At 53.9% G+C, this 14,955-nt stretch overlaps 2 protein-coding genes across 5 annotated transcripts in view; one reads left to right on the forward strand and one right to left on the reverse strand.

Moving 5' to 3' along the window:
* The window catches only part of GON4L (gon-4 like), a 24,534-nt gene extending 21,731 nt beyond the window's left edge, over positions 1–2,803 (reverse strand). For all 3 annotated transcript variants that reach the window (XM_062016010.1, XM_062016009.1, XM_062016008.1), the window contains exons 1-3: positions 2,371–2,803; positions 1,272–1,433; positions 606–811 (exon numbers count right to left, since the gene is read on the reverse strand). In XM_062016010.1, the coding sequence (XP_061871994.1) occupies positions 606–811; positions 1,272–1,433; positions 2,371–2,731 (729 nt within the window). In that variant the 5' untranslated portion in view covers positions 2,732–2,803. The remainder of the gene's footprint in view (positions 1–605; positions 812–1,271; positions 1,434–2,370) is intronic.
* A 301-nt stretch (positions 2,804–3,104) lies between these two features.
* Positions 3,105–14,955, forward strand: SYT11 (synaptotagmin 11). Of its 2 annotated transcripts, none has more exons than XM_062016340.1 (4): positions 3,105–3,767; positions 7,377–8,200; positions 10,462–10,585; positions 12,140–14,955. In XM_062016340.1, exons 1-4 carry the CDS (start codon positions 3,734–3,736, stop codon positions 12,448–12,450), a joined length of 1,293 nt encoding a protein of 430 aa, XP_061872324.1. In that variant the 5' UTR covers positions 3,105–3,733; the 3' UTR covers positions 12,451–14,955. The 2 variants fall into 2 exon arrangements, with proteins under 2 accessions (XP_061872324.1, XP_061872325.1); XM_062016341.1 differs by having other exon boundaries at positions 10,462–10,582.

Raw genomic sequence — 14,955 nt, forward strand, 5'->3', positions numbered from 1 at the left:
AACATCTGAGATGACCTGGGTTAGAGCAATGTGAGATGCAGCAAAAAACACCACAGTAAGAGCTCAGTTTTGGATCCTGTGGGAAAATCTGACTGCTGTCCAGACCCTGCTGATGGCATCCATGGAAATCCACCCCTAATGCAGGAGTAGGATTAGACTTTCACTACCCCAGTGAACTTGCAGTTCCTTTCTAACTGCATGTTGTGGAGGCTAAAAGGTTGGCTGTGGTCAGTAACTAAGAGTAATGCATCTCTGATGCACCACTGGAACTCTCCAGCAGGATTTCACCATGAAATAAGTTCACTCAAAATGACACAGGGAGTTCACAGGCTCCATCTCCTCACCTGGAGCCAGAAACACGTGTTTTAGCTCCACTGCTCCTACAGTACACTCACCATGGTAAATAAATGGATCAACATCTACTAACACAGCCAGGTCCAGGTAACTTAGACACACAATGCACAGTTCTCTCTTTAGATCAGGATGTGGTGCCTACCAGGTCTTTTATGAACCACAGAACTGAGTACAACACTCACATCTAGTCCACACCTCCTCAGGAGAGCTGAGCACCTCCCTGCTGCCCATCACAGTCCCACCACACTCACATGCAGGATGTTCCTCACGTTGACCACTGTCAGGTTATGTTGTTTAGCTCCATCCTCCAAGGTACGATCCAGGGTATCATCTAACTTGATGTCACAAGACAAAGATCCCTCCTCCTCCTCCTCCTCTTGATTCCTCCCTTCTCTTTTCCTCTTGGTTGCTTTCCTCCTCCTCTTCCTTCTCTCCATATCCTCTCCGTCTTGCTCCTCTGAAAGTGAATAAAAGCAGCATCTAAGAAGTTCAGACGCTTTATGTTCTGACAGCATGAGTTTAAAGAGAAGACACTGAAGGGGAAGTAGCTTTCCAAGAGCTGACAAGGAGATCAACCCAAGGCCATGACAACTAGAAACAGGCTTTCAACGATGGATCCAAATTGTGCAGGACCTGAGGCACGTGAGTCAAACAAATAAAGGTCATGTATTTCCATCTCTGTTACATGGACTTTAGAGAATGGCCTCATCAGTCTCTTTGATGCCATAAGGAAGTGTTCCAAGCAAGGCATCAAAACAGCTGCACAACTCCAGGCACCGTGCATGTTGCACCTAAGCAGCCCCTGCTGTGGTGTACAGCACACCAGAGCTCAGTCACAGGTCTGCTCCCTGCACAACCCTCACCCAACGGAACAAACAGCCCCAAAACCTCCTCGTCAGTCTGCAGGAGCCACTCACCAGCTCTGGTACCCTTCAGTGGCTTCATCACAGTGGGATTTCTAACAGCTGGCTGCAAAGAGCTTCTCACTGGAGACTCCTGCGCTGCAGGCTGGTTTTCAGGCAGGTATGGATCTCTCTGTGAATGCATTTCCACCTCTGTAAACAGCTTGGGCATCTTCCCTGGAAACAGCACACACTGAGCTGTGGTCACGCCACAGGGACACAGCTGAGCGAGGTTCAGAGGCTGCTGCAACGTGAGGCCTGTTTGCATCGTGGATGCGTCTCATCTCCCTCAGGAGCTCCCACATCTCGCTGCCACAGAGCAAAGCTCCCCACAGCTGACTGACCTCCCGAAACGTCTGCTTCCCACAACCAAACGCTCTCTTCAGACGAGTGCTACTGCTCCTGGATTCAGCAGAGCCCCACACAAGTCTCCCTTGACGTCAGGGCGTGTGGGGATCCCCTGGGACACACTCCATGAAGGGCTGAGGGTGTGTGGGGATCCTGAGCCCCCCGGGACACGCTCCATGAGGGGCTGAAGGTGTGTGGGGATCCCCTGAGCCCCCTGAGACGTGCTCCATGAGGGGCTGAGGGTGTGTGGGGATCCCCTGAGCCCCCCAAGATGCGCTCTGTGAGGGGCTGAGGGTGTGTGGGGACCCCAAGCCCACCGAGACACACTCTGTGAGGGGCTGAAGGTGTGCAGGGATCCCCTGAGCCCCCCGAGACGTGCTCCATGAAGGCCTGAGAGTGTGTGGGGATCCCCCGAGCCCCCCAGGATGCGCTCTGTGAGGGGCTGAGGGTGTGTGGGGATCCCGAGCCCCCCGAGACACACTCCATGAGGGGCTGAGGGTGTGTGGGGATCCCCTGAGCCCCCCGAGATGCGCTCCATGAGGGGCTGAAGGTGTGTGGGGCTCCCCTGAGCCCCCCGGGACACACTCAGTGAGGGGCTGAGGGTGTGTGGGGATCCCCTGAGCCCCCCAAGACATCCCCCATGAGGGGCTGAGGGTGTGTGGGGATCCTCCGAGCCCCCCAAGACACACTCTGTGAGGGGCTGAGGGTGTGGGGATCCCCCGAGCCCCCCGGGACGCGCTCCGTGAGCGGCTGCGCACATATTTACCTTCCGCCGGCGCTTCGGGCCCGCCGAGGCCCTCAGGGAGCTGCGGGGCGGCCGCGGCCTCCTTCGCGCCCGGCGCCTCCTGAGCGCAGCCCGGGGCCGCCCTCCCGGGAGGCCTCTTCCCGCTCTTCGCCGCTCCGTCCCCGGGTCCCCTCCACACGCCCGGGCCGGGAGAGGCCGAGCCGCCGCTCGGAGCGGCCGCTGTGGGCTTAGCGGAGGAGCCGCCATCGGCAGCACCGGCTGAGGAGAAGGAGCCGCCAGCCCCGGGCAGCTCCCCGTCTTCCCCGCGCTCCCGCGGGCTCTGCGGCCCGGCCACCGCCGCTCTCCTCTTCTTACACGGCAGCATCTTCAGCGACAGCGACATGGCGGCGCCACCTACAAGGCAGGAACGCGGCTGAGCCGCTGGGCACCGCCGGCCCGGCCCGGCCCGCTCGGCTCCGCTCCGCGGGAAGCGGAAGCACCGCGGGGCCCCTCCCGCCGCGCAGGCGCCGCCGCCATGTTGGCCGGGAGAGGGGCGGGAAGAGGCGCCGCCGCCATGTTGGGCGGGAGGGAGGCGGGAAGAGGCGCCGCCGCCATGTTGGGCGGGAGGGAGGCGGGAAGAGGCGCCGCCGCCGCCGCCATGTTGGCCGGGAGCGGGGCGGGACGAGGCGCCGCCGCCATGTTGGTCGGGAGCGGGGCGGGACGAGGCGCCGCCGCCATGTTGGTCGGGAGCGGGGCGGGAAGAGGCGCCGCCGCCATGTTGGCCGGGAGAGAGGCGCCGCCGCCGGCGCCATGTTGACCGGGAGCGGGGCGGGACGAGGCGCCGCCGCCATGTTGGCCGGGAGCGGGGCGGGACGAGGCGCCGCCGCCGCCCCGTTGACCGGGAGCGGCCGCCGCGCCGTGACGTTAGACGGGGCAGCGGGGGCAGCCGCCTCCATCTTTGCTGGGCGATGTCACCGGGCGCCAGCCCCGCTGCATAACACCGAGTCCCTGTCCCCGCCGCCCCGGAGGGTCTTCCCGTGAGGGAGGGGTTGCCCGGTACTGCTGGCACCCGCAGCTCCCCGGCGGAGCGCATCGGCTCCGCTGCCGTTCCCCCCGGAGCCCACACGCACGCCCCCGCCGTTTGGCTGCCCCGGCTCCCCGCACACCCCCCTCTCTCCCCGCGGCTGCTCGCCCGGGAGGCGCGGCCGGAGCCCCGCCACTTGCCGAGTCACCGCCGGGCGGCTGCGGGGCGGAGCCGGGGGGAGGGCGGGCCGGGCCGCCGGGCGGGGCCTGCGCCGCATCGGGACCAGTCGGCAGCTCCTGCATCCCGGGCTCCGAGCATCCTCCGGGCGGGGGCCGTGTACCGCGGCGCCTCCGCACCGGGCTCCGCATCCCGGGCTGGGCCATGGCGGAGATCACCAGCGTGCACCCCGGCTTCGGTGAGTGGGGCCCGGGCGGCGCGGACAGGCCCCTTTCCTCCGCGCAGGGGAGCGCCCGGGCGAGGCCCCGCCACCGCCGAGGCCGAGCCGCGCTCGCCCGCCTTGGCACCGTCCCTTATCCCCCCCTCCACCCTCCCCTCCGTCCCTGCGTCCGCGGTGACCGAGCGGGAGCGGGGCGCGGGGCCGCGGCAGCAGGTGCGGGCGGCCCCCGCCGCATGACGTGATGTCTGTGCCCGGCCGCGCCGCGCCCCGGCCCTTTGTTCGCGCCTCCCCCGGGGCCGGGGCGGCTGCGGCACCGGCGGCCCCGGCGAGGCGGGGCCTGGGGACGGCGGCAGTGCGGGGCCGCCACAAACTACCAACTCATCGGCGGCACAAAGCGCTGCCCGGCGATGCGGCGGGTCCCGGGGGGGGCAGCGGTGCAGTAATCCTCTGGAGTTGATGGTGAGGATGGTGCTTTTGCTGGGGCTGGGGGGTGCCGGGCTCTGGGGGTGGGTGTTTGCGTGTCGGGGGGGGTCCTCCAGCCCTTAAAAACTCTAATTGATGCCTGTCTTTGTCCTCCAGCGAGGGCCTGACCTTCCCCTCAGAGCATTAGGCCCCATAGAGCAGGGTCACTCCATTCCCCCTGCATCCCGAGGCACTGTGTAATCATTTCTCCCTGCTGGATCGTTTCTCTGACATACAACATCTCCACTTACCTTCTGCCCTCCGTGTTTCCTGGAATCCAAGAGCCACGTGCTGTCATCATTGAAGCATTGGCCACCATTAGGGTGTAGCTGCCAGACAGCAGTTGGAGAAGGAAAGTCTTCAGTGGTCTCTGTCATCAGCTGGGAAAAAGAATGATCCCATATCCCCCAAAGCTGGGTTTGATTCAGGACAAAGGTCCCTGCTGCAAAGTGGGGACACAAAAGGACTTTTGGAGGGAGGAGATGGGCCACGGTGCCCTGGCACATAGGTGTTGCCCTGGCACATAGGTGTTGCCCTGGCACATAGGTGCTGCCCTGTCACATAGATGCTGCCCTGTCACATAGATGCTGCCCCACAGCAAACTGCTTTGAAAGCTGAAATCATCCCAGTTAAAGGATGATGCAAAGAGGAGGAATGGCCACAGGAGTAGGGGTCCTCAGCTGGGAAAAGAGTGGTGACACAGAGCAGGGAATGAGCTCTCCCTGTGCCTTCTAATGCAAGAAGAGGCTTGAGATGGGGTGGGCTGGGCTCAACCTCCAAGGCCTTGTTTCCTCACGCCAAGTAACTGAGCTGAGGAACCCTTTGGAAGGTGATGGGAGGCAAATTCGAGGTAATGAAATGGAAAGGAAGATCACAACGACTTGCTTGGTGCTTCCTAGTGCAATCTGCTGGTTGGTTCTTGTCTATATCTGCAGGAGATGAAGGTGCCAGAGCTGCTTCTATCACACACAATACCAACAAGCCACAGAGGATCAGAGTGAGGTTGTTCCAGGGTTTGTCCTTTGCATATCCACTGAAGCTTTTCATATGTATATGGCTGAGCTGTATCCAGATGAGCTGTTCAAGAGCCCTTGGCTCATTTCAAACAGGGGATGATAAGTGAAAACTCAATGTCAGGGGTTTTTTAGGGAGTTATTTTGTCAGTACCATCAATTCCTCTTGCTTTGGTTGACTCAGTCCAAGGCTGTGCTGAGACACTCCAGTCAGTCACCATGGCAAAGGACTTCCAGTCTCAGGGAAAGCTTTGTCAAACCCAAAGTGGTTTTGCTCTTTATTTTTTGCTGGTTTTCACTTGAGAAGCCCCAGTTCTCCCCAAGCCCATCAGATATTCAGATCACAGCCTGGCAGCCTCCTCTGCTTCCCTGTTCACCACCACAGCTAGTCAAGGTGGGAAAAGAACAAGAGTCAACACAGAAGTCAAGGTGCTGCCTCTGGCTTCAGGGGTGAGGTTGGAAGTTCACAGAACCATGACAGGACAACCAGACCTTTCTTTTACTGCCTGCTCTGTTTTAGCTGTTGCCATGACAATGATTTCTTGGGGGTTTTCCCCCTTGTACTGTGGAAGCAGCTTCTGGGATTTGTGAAGGGAGAGATGTAGGGCTGGCAGGTTCTTTTGTTTACTTGCTTCCTAATAAAAGTCCTCAATTAATGATGATTAAACCAGCCATAAAGTAATAAGAGCTTGGCTCTACCTTCCCTGTAACCTCCCAGCAAGAGATTAAAGGCAGCAAAAAAGATCTCTCCCTGTTCCTTCTCTTTTAAGCCTGAACAGACCCTCTTTTGCTGCTCTTTTGGTGTCTCCTCTGCACTCCAGCCTCCATCCTTTCCAACTTCAGCATCACCTCGGTGACCCTGGGCTGGAATTGCTGGAGGATGCCAGGAGAATGTGCTGGTTTCATCCTGTGCCTCTGTAACACTTCTCCACAAACCAACTGATATAAATAGGAAATAAGTAACATGGTTGCTAAAAATGAACACCCTGGCTTGTCATTACAGGAGGAAACAGTTGACAGAAGCTCTAGAAAATAGCAAGTAACCCCTAAATCCAAGCACAGGCTTTTGCTGCCTGTTTGTTGTGGATGTTGTTGTCCCTGTGTGAAACTTTGTGTTGTGCTGCTGTGAGGAACCAGGAGAAAACACCCAACCATTTGTTACTAACAGATAACTCCAGATCCAGTGCTGTGGGCATGTTTGTTACTCATTTCCATATTTATTAGTCCCTTCCTGCTGGTTAAAGGATGGTGGAGCTGCTGGTAGTGCAGCAGCTTGATTTGGCAAGATCAGGCAAGTGACCACTTCCAATTGTTAGCACATGAAACACTGTTCAAGTGGCTTAGGAGTGTAAAATGTTTCCCAGGTGGGAAAATATCAATTAAAAGGAAGTAAGTGCTTATTCTGGGGAAGCTTTGATACTGTGATCGTGGAAAGAGGTTGAAGTGAGGTGGGGGTTGGCCTCTGCTCCCAAGTAATGAGCGATAGGACAAGGGGAAACGGGCTCCAGTTGCCCCAGGGGAGGTTGAGGCTGGAGCTGAGGCAGAACTGTTTCCCTGAGAGGGGTGTCAGCCCTGTGCCAGGCTGCCCAGGGAGCTGGGGCAGTGCCCAGCCCTGGAGGGACTGAGAAGACACACAGCTGTGGAGCTGAGGGCTGTGGGTCAGTGCTGGGCTGGAATTTAATGACCTTAAAGGTCTTTTCCAACCCAAATGAGTCTCTGATTCCCAGATGCTTGTGCAAACTGCCACCCAGAGCTGGGAAGGTCTTGCTGTGCTGCACCTGCAGAAGACAGGGATGGGACAAGAGGAAAGGGGCTGGAGTTGCCCCAGGGGAGGTTGAGGTTGGAGCAGAGGCAGAACTGTTTCCCTGAGAGAGGTGTCAGCCCTGTGCCAGGCTGCCCAGGGAGCTGGGGCAGTGCCCAGCCCTGGAGGGATCCCAGACCCGTGGGGCTGAGCTGCTGGGGGCTGTGGGTCAGCGCTGGGCTGGGCAGGGTGAGGGGAAGGCTGGGACTCAATGACCTTAAAGCTCTTTCCCAACCATAATGACCCTATGAACTGTGAACACCACAACAGTCCCACATCATCTCCATCCAGGGGTGCTTGGCTCCCCACTGAGGTCTGGGCTCATCCCTGACTGCCTTCTCTTCTCTGCAGATGTCTCTCCCGTCGTGGCAGGTCTCATCGGTGCTACTGTCCTGGTGGTGTCTGTCTCAGTAACAGTTTTTGTGTGGACATGCTGTCACCAGCAAGCAGAAAAGAAGCACAAAACCCCACCTTATAAATTCATTCACATGTTGAAAGGCATCAGTATCTACCCTGAGACCTTGAGTAACAAGAAGAAGATCAACCGGATCCGGAGAGACAAGAGCGGCACCCCCAAGGAGGCTGCCAGGGGAAACCTCTTGGTGGATGCTGCTGAATCTGGTTTAATAGGCTCTGACAAGGCTCCAGATGGGTCAAATGCAGCCCCCCACGTCAACCAGCTCCCAATAAAAGTAGATTATGGAGATGAACTAAGTCCAGATCAAAGCCTCACCCCGGGAGGAAGCAAAACCTCCTCCCCGTCTTCCCCAGGGGACGACGTCCTGTTGGGTGAGCTGACTTTCTCAGTGGACTACAACTTCCCTAAAAAAGCTCTGGTGGTTACCATTCAGGAGGCTCACGGGCTGCCAGTGATGGATGAACACACCCAGAGCTCTGACCCTTACATCAAGATGACAATCCTCCCAGATAAGAGGCACCGAGTGAAGACTCGTGTCCTGCGCAAGACGCTGGAGCCGGTGTTTGACGAGACCTTCACCTTCTATGGGATCCCCTACAGCCAGCTCCAGGATCTGGTGCTTCACTTCCTTGTGCTGAGCTTCGATCGCTTCTCTCGAGATGATGTCATTGGAGAGGTGATGGTGCCCCTTGCAGGGGTGGATCCAAGCACTGGCAAGGTTCAGCTGACCAGGGAGATCCTCAAAAGGAACATACAAGTAAGTGGCTTCGTGTAGTGCCACACGAGACCCTTTGCATGTGATTTGGTGCCAGTTCTTTTGACCTGGGAGCAATGTGTGGTCTGAGAAGCAGGAGTACTGCAGATCCTTAGCCATGAAACCCATCTTTCCCCACTGTGCTCTTTTAGTTGGCAGGATGTGGTCACTTGGGATAAGAATGCTGAATGTGGGGGCAAAGTCCCCACCTGCACATCAAAGAGCTGGTGTGATGACAGGACACTCATCTGCAAAGACAAACCTCACTTGGGGAGGGAGGTTTGTTTGGACTGGCCATGTTAGACACCTGTACCTGTCCTTATTGACATCAACAGAGTCTGACAGGATTCCTCTTGTCCTGGAGCAAACCTCTAAACTCTGTTCCCATCAATCCCACCCAAGATGACTCACTCCTTTTTGCCTCACTTGACAGCAAAGTGTGTCCAAGGTGGTTTTGTCCAAGGTAGACATCTAAATGAGGTGAAGGGAGGCCAGGAAAGTGGAAAGGTGAGTGATGCACATAAGATCAGGCTTACACTGGACAAGGTGTTCCCTGGCCTCAGAAGATAGGTTCAGGTAGGAGGATCAGGTGCTTCCTCAGAGTTTTTATTCTCTTGCTTGGTTTATCTTTGCTGCTCATCAATACAAACAGGCTTTTGGGCTCACTCCCTGCCTCAGTGTAAGGGAAGTTGGTGCTGGACTCCAGAAAATACTTCATCAAGTCCCAGAGTAGCAGTAACTTACTTGAAAAACTTGTTTTTTTCTACTATGTGGGGCACTGTACATTTCCTTTTCAGCTTATTTAAAGGAGATTCCATGCAAATGACCCAAAATAATCCCAAGAAACCCAGAGCTCTGGTAATTCTTTTGCTGTTCTCAGGCTTTTGGGATGCTTTGCATTATGATAAAGCAAGTGGCTGGTTTGGGTTCTCTTCACAACATCTTTTCAAGTGCAATGACTGTGTCTTTTAGAAGTAATAGATTCAAAAGAGGTGGGGGAGGGACAGTAATGCTGAATGAGGAACAGATTTCACCAAGCATGTAAATTGTGGAGCATTTATTAGTAGTGAAAAACAGCTTTACCTGGTGTCAGGTGGGTGTATCCAAAGAGCCAAAATGCTGAGGGTTTTCACTCCAGGGCCAGGAACTTGCTCATTTCTTTCCTCTCCTCCTCAAACTCTGCATAAGCAGCAATAGCCTTTGTTCCTTGTACTTGGAAAGCTTTTGTCTTAAATCTCCTCAGTTAGAAAGGAAAGCACCAAAATGAACCTGGAGGCTGTGCTGAAGTTTACAGGTGCTGTTGTTCTCCCTCTAACAGCAGGTGAAACAACAGCTTCACCTCTTGGGAGATGACCACAGAGCATTTAGTGTGTGACATTTACTCTAGTGCTTCACTGCTTTGGAGTGAGAGAAATCCCTTCATCTGGGGGCACCAACCTCTTCCCCTTTTGCTCTGCTGGATTAACAGTACTCAACACCAACAAGGGCAGGAGGAGGGTGATGTCCTGGGAGTGAAAACCTCCCCCAGGCTGCTACTGGAGTTGTTGCAGTGGCCTGTCACCAGCACCCCACCATTTCATACCCATGGCTAATGCTGTTTGCCTTGAGAGCAAATCAACTTCATCTCAATTAGTGCCATCTCCATGAAAGTTAATGAACAGCTGGGAAGCAAAACTTAATTATCTTCATATTGTTTTACTCTTTGAAGGAAACAGGCAGCAAGTTGAACTGAGTCTGGTTTTACCTTCTCTTCCTCCTGGACCTTTGCAGACTGAGCTGATGGTGAAGCTGGCAAAGCACACCTAAAGGATTTGAGGTGCTCAGCCATCAAAGCTCCAAAAGGGACTGAAACTTAAGCTCCTGAACCCCACAGACTAATGAAACTTAAGCTCCTGAACCCCACAGACTAATGAAACTTCAGCTCCCAAACCCCACAGACTCCTCTGACAGCAGACCTCTATAAGCAGCCAAAGCTGCTGTTCCCTCAGAAAGTGCCCCCCAGGTTTGCCCTCGTGGAGAGAGGAGTTGAGGCTGTTGTGATGCTCCCTGTGCTCAGCAGGAGGAGGGGGATGATTTCCCTTCTGCCACTTGCTGCTTCTGCCAGAGGCTCCATCTGCTGAGACATTTCAAGTCGCGTCTGATTTTCTTCCAGCTTTTTAGGCATTTAAGCACAGGGAAAGGAAATTCTGGTGACCTCCAGCATTTGCCTCTGTTCAGAAGACCATCTTGTCCTAATAAGCTCTGTTTCTTTTGTCTTCTCACAGAAATGCATTAGCAGAGGGGAGCTCCAAGTCTCCTTGTCCTACCAGCCCGTGGCGCAGAGAATGACCGTGGTGGTGCTGAAAGCCAGACATTTGCCAAAGATGGATATCACTGGCCTCTCAGGTAGAAGCTATTTTCTCCAGCCCTAAATGTGTAGAACAAGGGGAAAGAAAAAAACAGACAAACCTCACAAGTTTCTTTTCAGAGCTTTTCCCCTCTGAAGGTTTCCTTCACACACTTCTCAGGCTCTTTCTAAAGGGTGACGGACCCATCGCTCAGCAGCACGTGGGTTACATAAACGTGACCAAATCCTTCCTACTGCCAGACCAACACTTGCCCCTTTCAGTTTGTTTACAAAGGCAGTATTTTCCCAGGGCAGCAGCTCTCCACGTTGCTGGTGGCCAGCCTCTGCAGGCTCTGGGCTTCCATCCTGCTGCTACTCATAGTTGCCCTTAGCAGCATCTTATCCACAGCGTGAGTGCTGTGTGCGGCGTTCGCCTCGAGTCCTGCCCCTGGAAGAGGAAGGTGGAAGAGAGCAAGTGTGAGAAATAGACTCAGAACAGAGGAGTAAATTCATATGACATTGGAAACAATTCAGTTGGGGCTGGGACTTTTCTCCTTTGTGGTGATGTTTGGAGAGGAGAGCAGCTGTGCTGGCTCTCCTGGATCACAGGCACCGACTCTCAGCCCTCTTGGCAAAGTTTCCTTCAGGGTGATGGGAAAGTTGGAATCAACTTGAGACTCAATAATGGACAGCAAATTTGGTCCTGGTTTTGGAGGACTAGACACCCCAGAATATGGACTAGACTTAATGCTCTATTGCAGGACTCTAAAAAACCCCAGTGAAACCAACATTTAGGGGGAGACACTTTTCTGTTGTCACCAGTGCCAGGACAAGGGGTGATGGGCCAGAACACAATAGATGCCCCTGGAGAAAGGAGGAGACAGGAGGAGCAAGTGCTTTGGTGCTGAAGTGAGGGAGCCCTGGCCCAGGCTGCCCAGGGAGGGTGTGGAGGCTCCTTCTCAGGAGCTTCCCAAACCCACCTGGACACGTTCCTGTGCCCCCTGATCTAAGTGAACCTTTGTTCTGTGACGGCCAGTAACAGGGCAAGGGGTAAAAGACACAGGCTGGCACACAGGCAGTGCCCCTGGCACAGGAGGAGCAAGTCCTTTGGTGCTGAGGTGAGGGAGCCCTGGCCCAGGCTGCCCAGGGAGGGTGTGGAGGCTCCTTCCCAGGAGCTTCTCAACCCCTCCTGGACACATTCCTGTGCCCCCTGAGCCAGGGGAACCTGCTGTAGCAGTGGCTGGGGCTGGAGCAGCTCTGCAGGGCCCAGCAATAGTTACACATATCTAAAGGGTGGGTGTCAGGAGGTTGGGGCAACACTGTGTTGTGTCCAGTGATAGGACAAGGGGTGATGGGCACAGAACACAACAAGCTCCACTGGCACAGGAGGAGAAGGTGCTTTGGTGCTGAGCTGAGGGAGCTGCCCAGGGAGGGTGTGGAGGCTCCTTCTCAGGAGGTTCCAAACCCCACCTGGAGACATCCCTGTGCCCCCTGAGCCAGGGGAACCTGCCTTAGCAGGGGTTTGGGGCTGGAGGAGCTCTGCAGGTCCCACCCCACCACGCTGGGACCGTGTGCTTGCTGGGCTGTGTTATTAGTCTCTCTCTCCCCTCGGGCAGATCCCTACGTGAAGGTGAACGTTTACTACGGAAGGAAGCGCATCGCCAAGAAGAAAACTCACGTGAAGAAATGCACTTTGAACCCGGTCTTCAACGAGTCCTTCATCTATGACATCCCAGCTGACCTCCTCCCTGACATCAGCATCGAGTTCCTGGTCATCGATTTCGACCGTACCACCAAGAACGAAGTGGTGGGTCGGCTGATCCTGGGCGCCCACAGCGTGACGGCGGCCGGCGCCGAGCACTGGCGGGAGGTGTGTGAGAGTCCTAGGAAGCCAGTGGCCAAATGGCACAGCCTGAGCGAGTACTAGGCAGAGGTTGAGGCAGAACAGACTCCAAGGAAACCTTCTTTTAGCTGTTAGAACTAAAACCCTTCGTGAGAAGCAGCGGCTGATTGGTTCTCTAGTGACGTGGTTTTGTTTTCCTGGTCTGGGGTTTGGTTTCAGTTTTAGTTTCGTTTGGTTTTTGGTTTCTGGTTTTTTTTTTTGCAGGGCACTAAAACTCTAAAGAGCATTAAAAACAACAAAAAAAGAGATACCACAACTATATATAACAGTGTAACCACTCTATTGCATGCCTAATACAGACTGAGATGAGTATAACTACCACTATGGAGTCGCAGACTTTAATCCAATTATCTTGTCACTTATGGAAGTTGTGTTTGTGCCGAAACTGTCTTTGCTGGTATTCACCCAGATTTGGCCTGTCTTTTTTTCTTAGGGCTTCTCCCAAAGTCACTGAATTCTGCTGTTTTGAACCTCTAGTTTCATTGGTAGTTTGCCTGACCCGTTTGTTCTCGCGGTGCTGTTGCTTTGCTGGTTGGGGAGCAGCGACCGCCTTGCCGGGTGAAGGTGGTTTAGAGTTCTGCACGAGTGGGAAAGGGGAGAGCCAAGGGCAAAGTGGCATTTGCCTTCAGAGGAGAAATAGTTCTGGTGTCAGGAAATACTTGCCTTGTGCTTGTGGAGCTGTGAGGTCGCCACCTCAGAGATCTGTGTCTGAAATGCAAAGGGGTCACCTTGTGGAAGTTACCACAGGCCAGCTGGGGAAACTCTGCTCTGCTTCATTTGACCCTGCCTGTGCATGAAGGGCCCAAGGAAGGAAACAAAACCTGTCACTGATTGGTAAGGAAACTCTTGCTATTCTCTTTTAAATGTGAAATCCTGCATGATTGCCAAGTCCTGTTACAGTGGCATAACCTCAGATGGAAAAGTATCCTGGGGCAAGAGGTTTGAAGTGAAAAAGTTCCCTTCATTCAGCCTTCAGCCACTACACATGACCTTGTAGTCACCCAAGAGCCTAGGCCTCAAAACACAGGGCAAGGCCTGGCACTACACAATGCTTCAGACTCTTTTAAGAGGTTGTTTGTCAGAGTTTCAAGGCAGCTTGGGTTAGTTCTTGAGTTGTGAATGACTGCTGAGAGGGAGGATGTGCTCAGCAGCACCTCTGAAGTGGGGAAAACCTTCCTTGACAAGGAAGGTTTTAAGCTATTAACCCTGAGTTAACAGCTATTTAAGCTATTGGCCCTGAGCAGGCTCTAGTTTAGAGAACAGAAGTTTGGAGAGTTCCAGCAATTCAGAAGCAGCTGCTTTAGGGCTCGTGGTGAACACAGTAACATCCTGGCAGGAAACTCAGTTTGGGTTCTTATTACATTCAAGCCAGGAACGGTGTCAGGATGATAATTGGCAGCAAAGAATCGATTGTCAACATTATGGGTAAACTGAGTGGAAAGAGAAACTGAAATCATTCCTAAACTCTCCAATGGAATTCCAACACAGAGCTTGAGCTTGCAAAGAGGCTCCTAGACTGCAAATCTGAGCTGTTCCCAGGCAGCCACTCTGTTCAGTGCCCTGTGGAATGCAAAGAATGCATTATAAGCAAACCAATTCAGATCCTTTAACTCCTCACAGCACCTGACTGCTGAGTTTTACAGCCCTGGTGAAAAAAAAGTGATCCTTTCCACCTTGGTATTAGTGGAAGTAGAAGAAGTGAGTAAGTCTCAACTTGGGTTTCCTCTCCAGGCACCCTGTAAAGCAGCAGCTGCTGGGAGGGCTCTGTGCAGACAGTCAGCACTTTGTCAGCAGGCAACACACAGCATCTCTTCCCAAGAAACTGGGTTTGGAAAGCTGAATTTTCTCACTCACAGTGAAACTCACTGAAACTTCCTTCCTCTTAGAAGCTGAAGCTCTTTATTCCTCAGCCTTGCATGACAGAGAGGCCTGGACTTGGTTCATTGATCCAGGGTCCATATCCATCCCCAGGATTTCTGCCTGAGGTTCCAGCAGATCTTATCTTTGTCCTAAATGCTTTTTAAGCTCGTGCTCTATAAGTGGCTCAACAGCCACAAACCAGAGAACAAGCTCTCCCTTGGCAATCAGTGCAGATCTATCCCCCATCCTAGTTTTTGCACTAAGCAGCTGCGTTGCTGAACTCCAGCAACCGTCACACGCCTTTCCCTCGCAGCCTTGAAACCAAGGTGGTCTTTAGTTGAAAGATGAACTTCTCGTCAAGGAAACATGCTCAGGGTAAATAGACTTAGGCTATTGGGCAGATAGGAGTAGCTCCAACACTCTTCTGAAATGATAGGAAGCTGAAGATGTGCAGAGATATATTTTTTAACACGTAGGTCAGAGGGGAAAGCGATGGCGGAGTCACTGTAAAATCTCCCGGGTGTGGTTTGTTCTTTACCTTCGTGTCTTCTACTGTAAAAACAAAACAGAAAACAAGATTAACTTGGACAGTTACAACTTGGTGTGGAAAAAAAACCCAAATAAAAGCCAAAAAAAAATATATATCTATCTAATAATATAACCCAACAA

The sequence above is a fragment of the Colius striatus genome, chromosome 29, assembly GCF_028858725.1.
Source record: "Colius striatus isolate bColStr4 chromosome 29, bColStr4.1.hap1, whole genome shotgun sequence".
Classification (NCBI taxonomy): Eukaryota; Metazoa; Chordata; class Aves; order Coliiformes; family Coliidae; genus Colius; species Colius striatus.

Bases quoted from the DNA above. Each gene is read 5' to 3' on its own strand.
- SYT11 (XM_062016340.1), top strand. From the start codon at position 3,734: ATGGCGGAGATCACCAGCGTGCACCCCGGCTTCG. The intron at 3,768-7,376 runs GTGAGTGGGGCC...TCTTCTCTGCAG, and splicing joins CAGCGTGCACCCCGGCTTCG to ATGTCTCTCCCGTCGTGGCA. The intron at 10,586-12,139 runs GAAGCTATTTTC...CCCCTCGGGCAG, and splicing joins TATCACTGGCCTCTCAGGTA to ATCCCTACGTGAAGGTGAAC.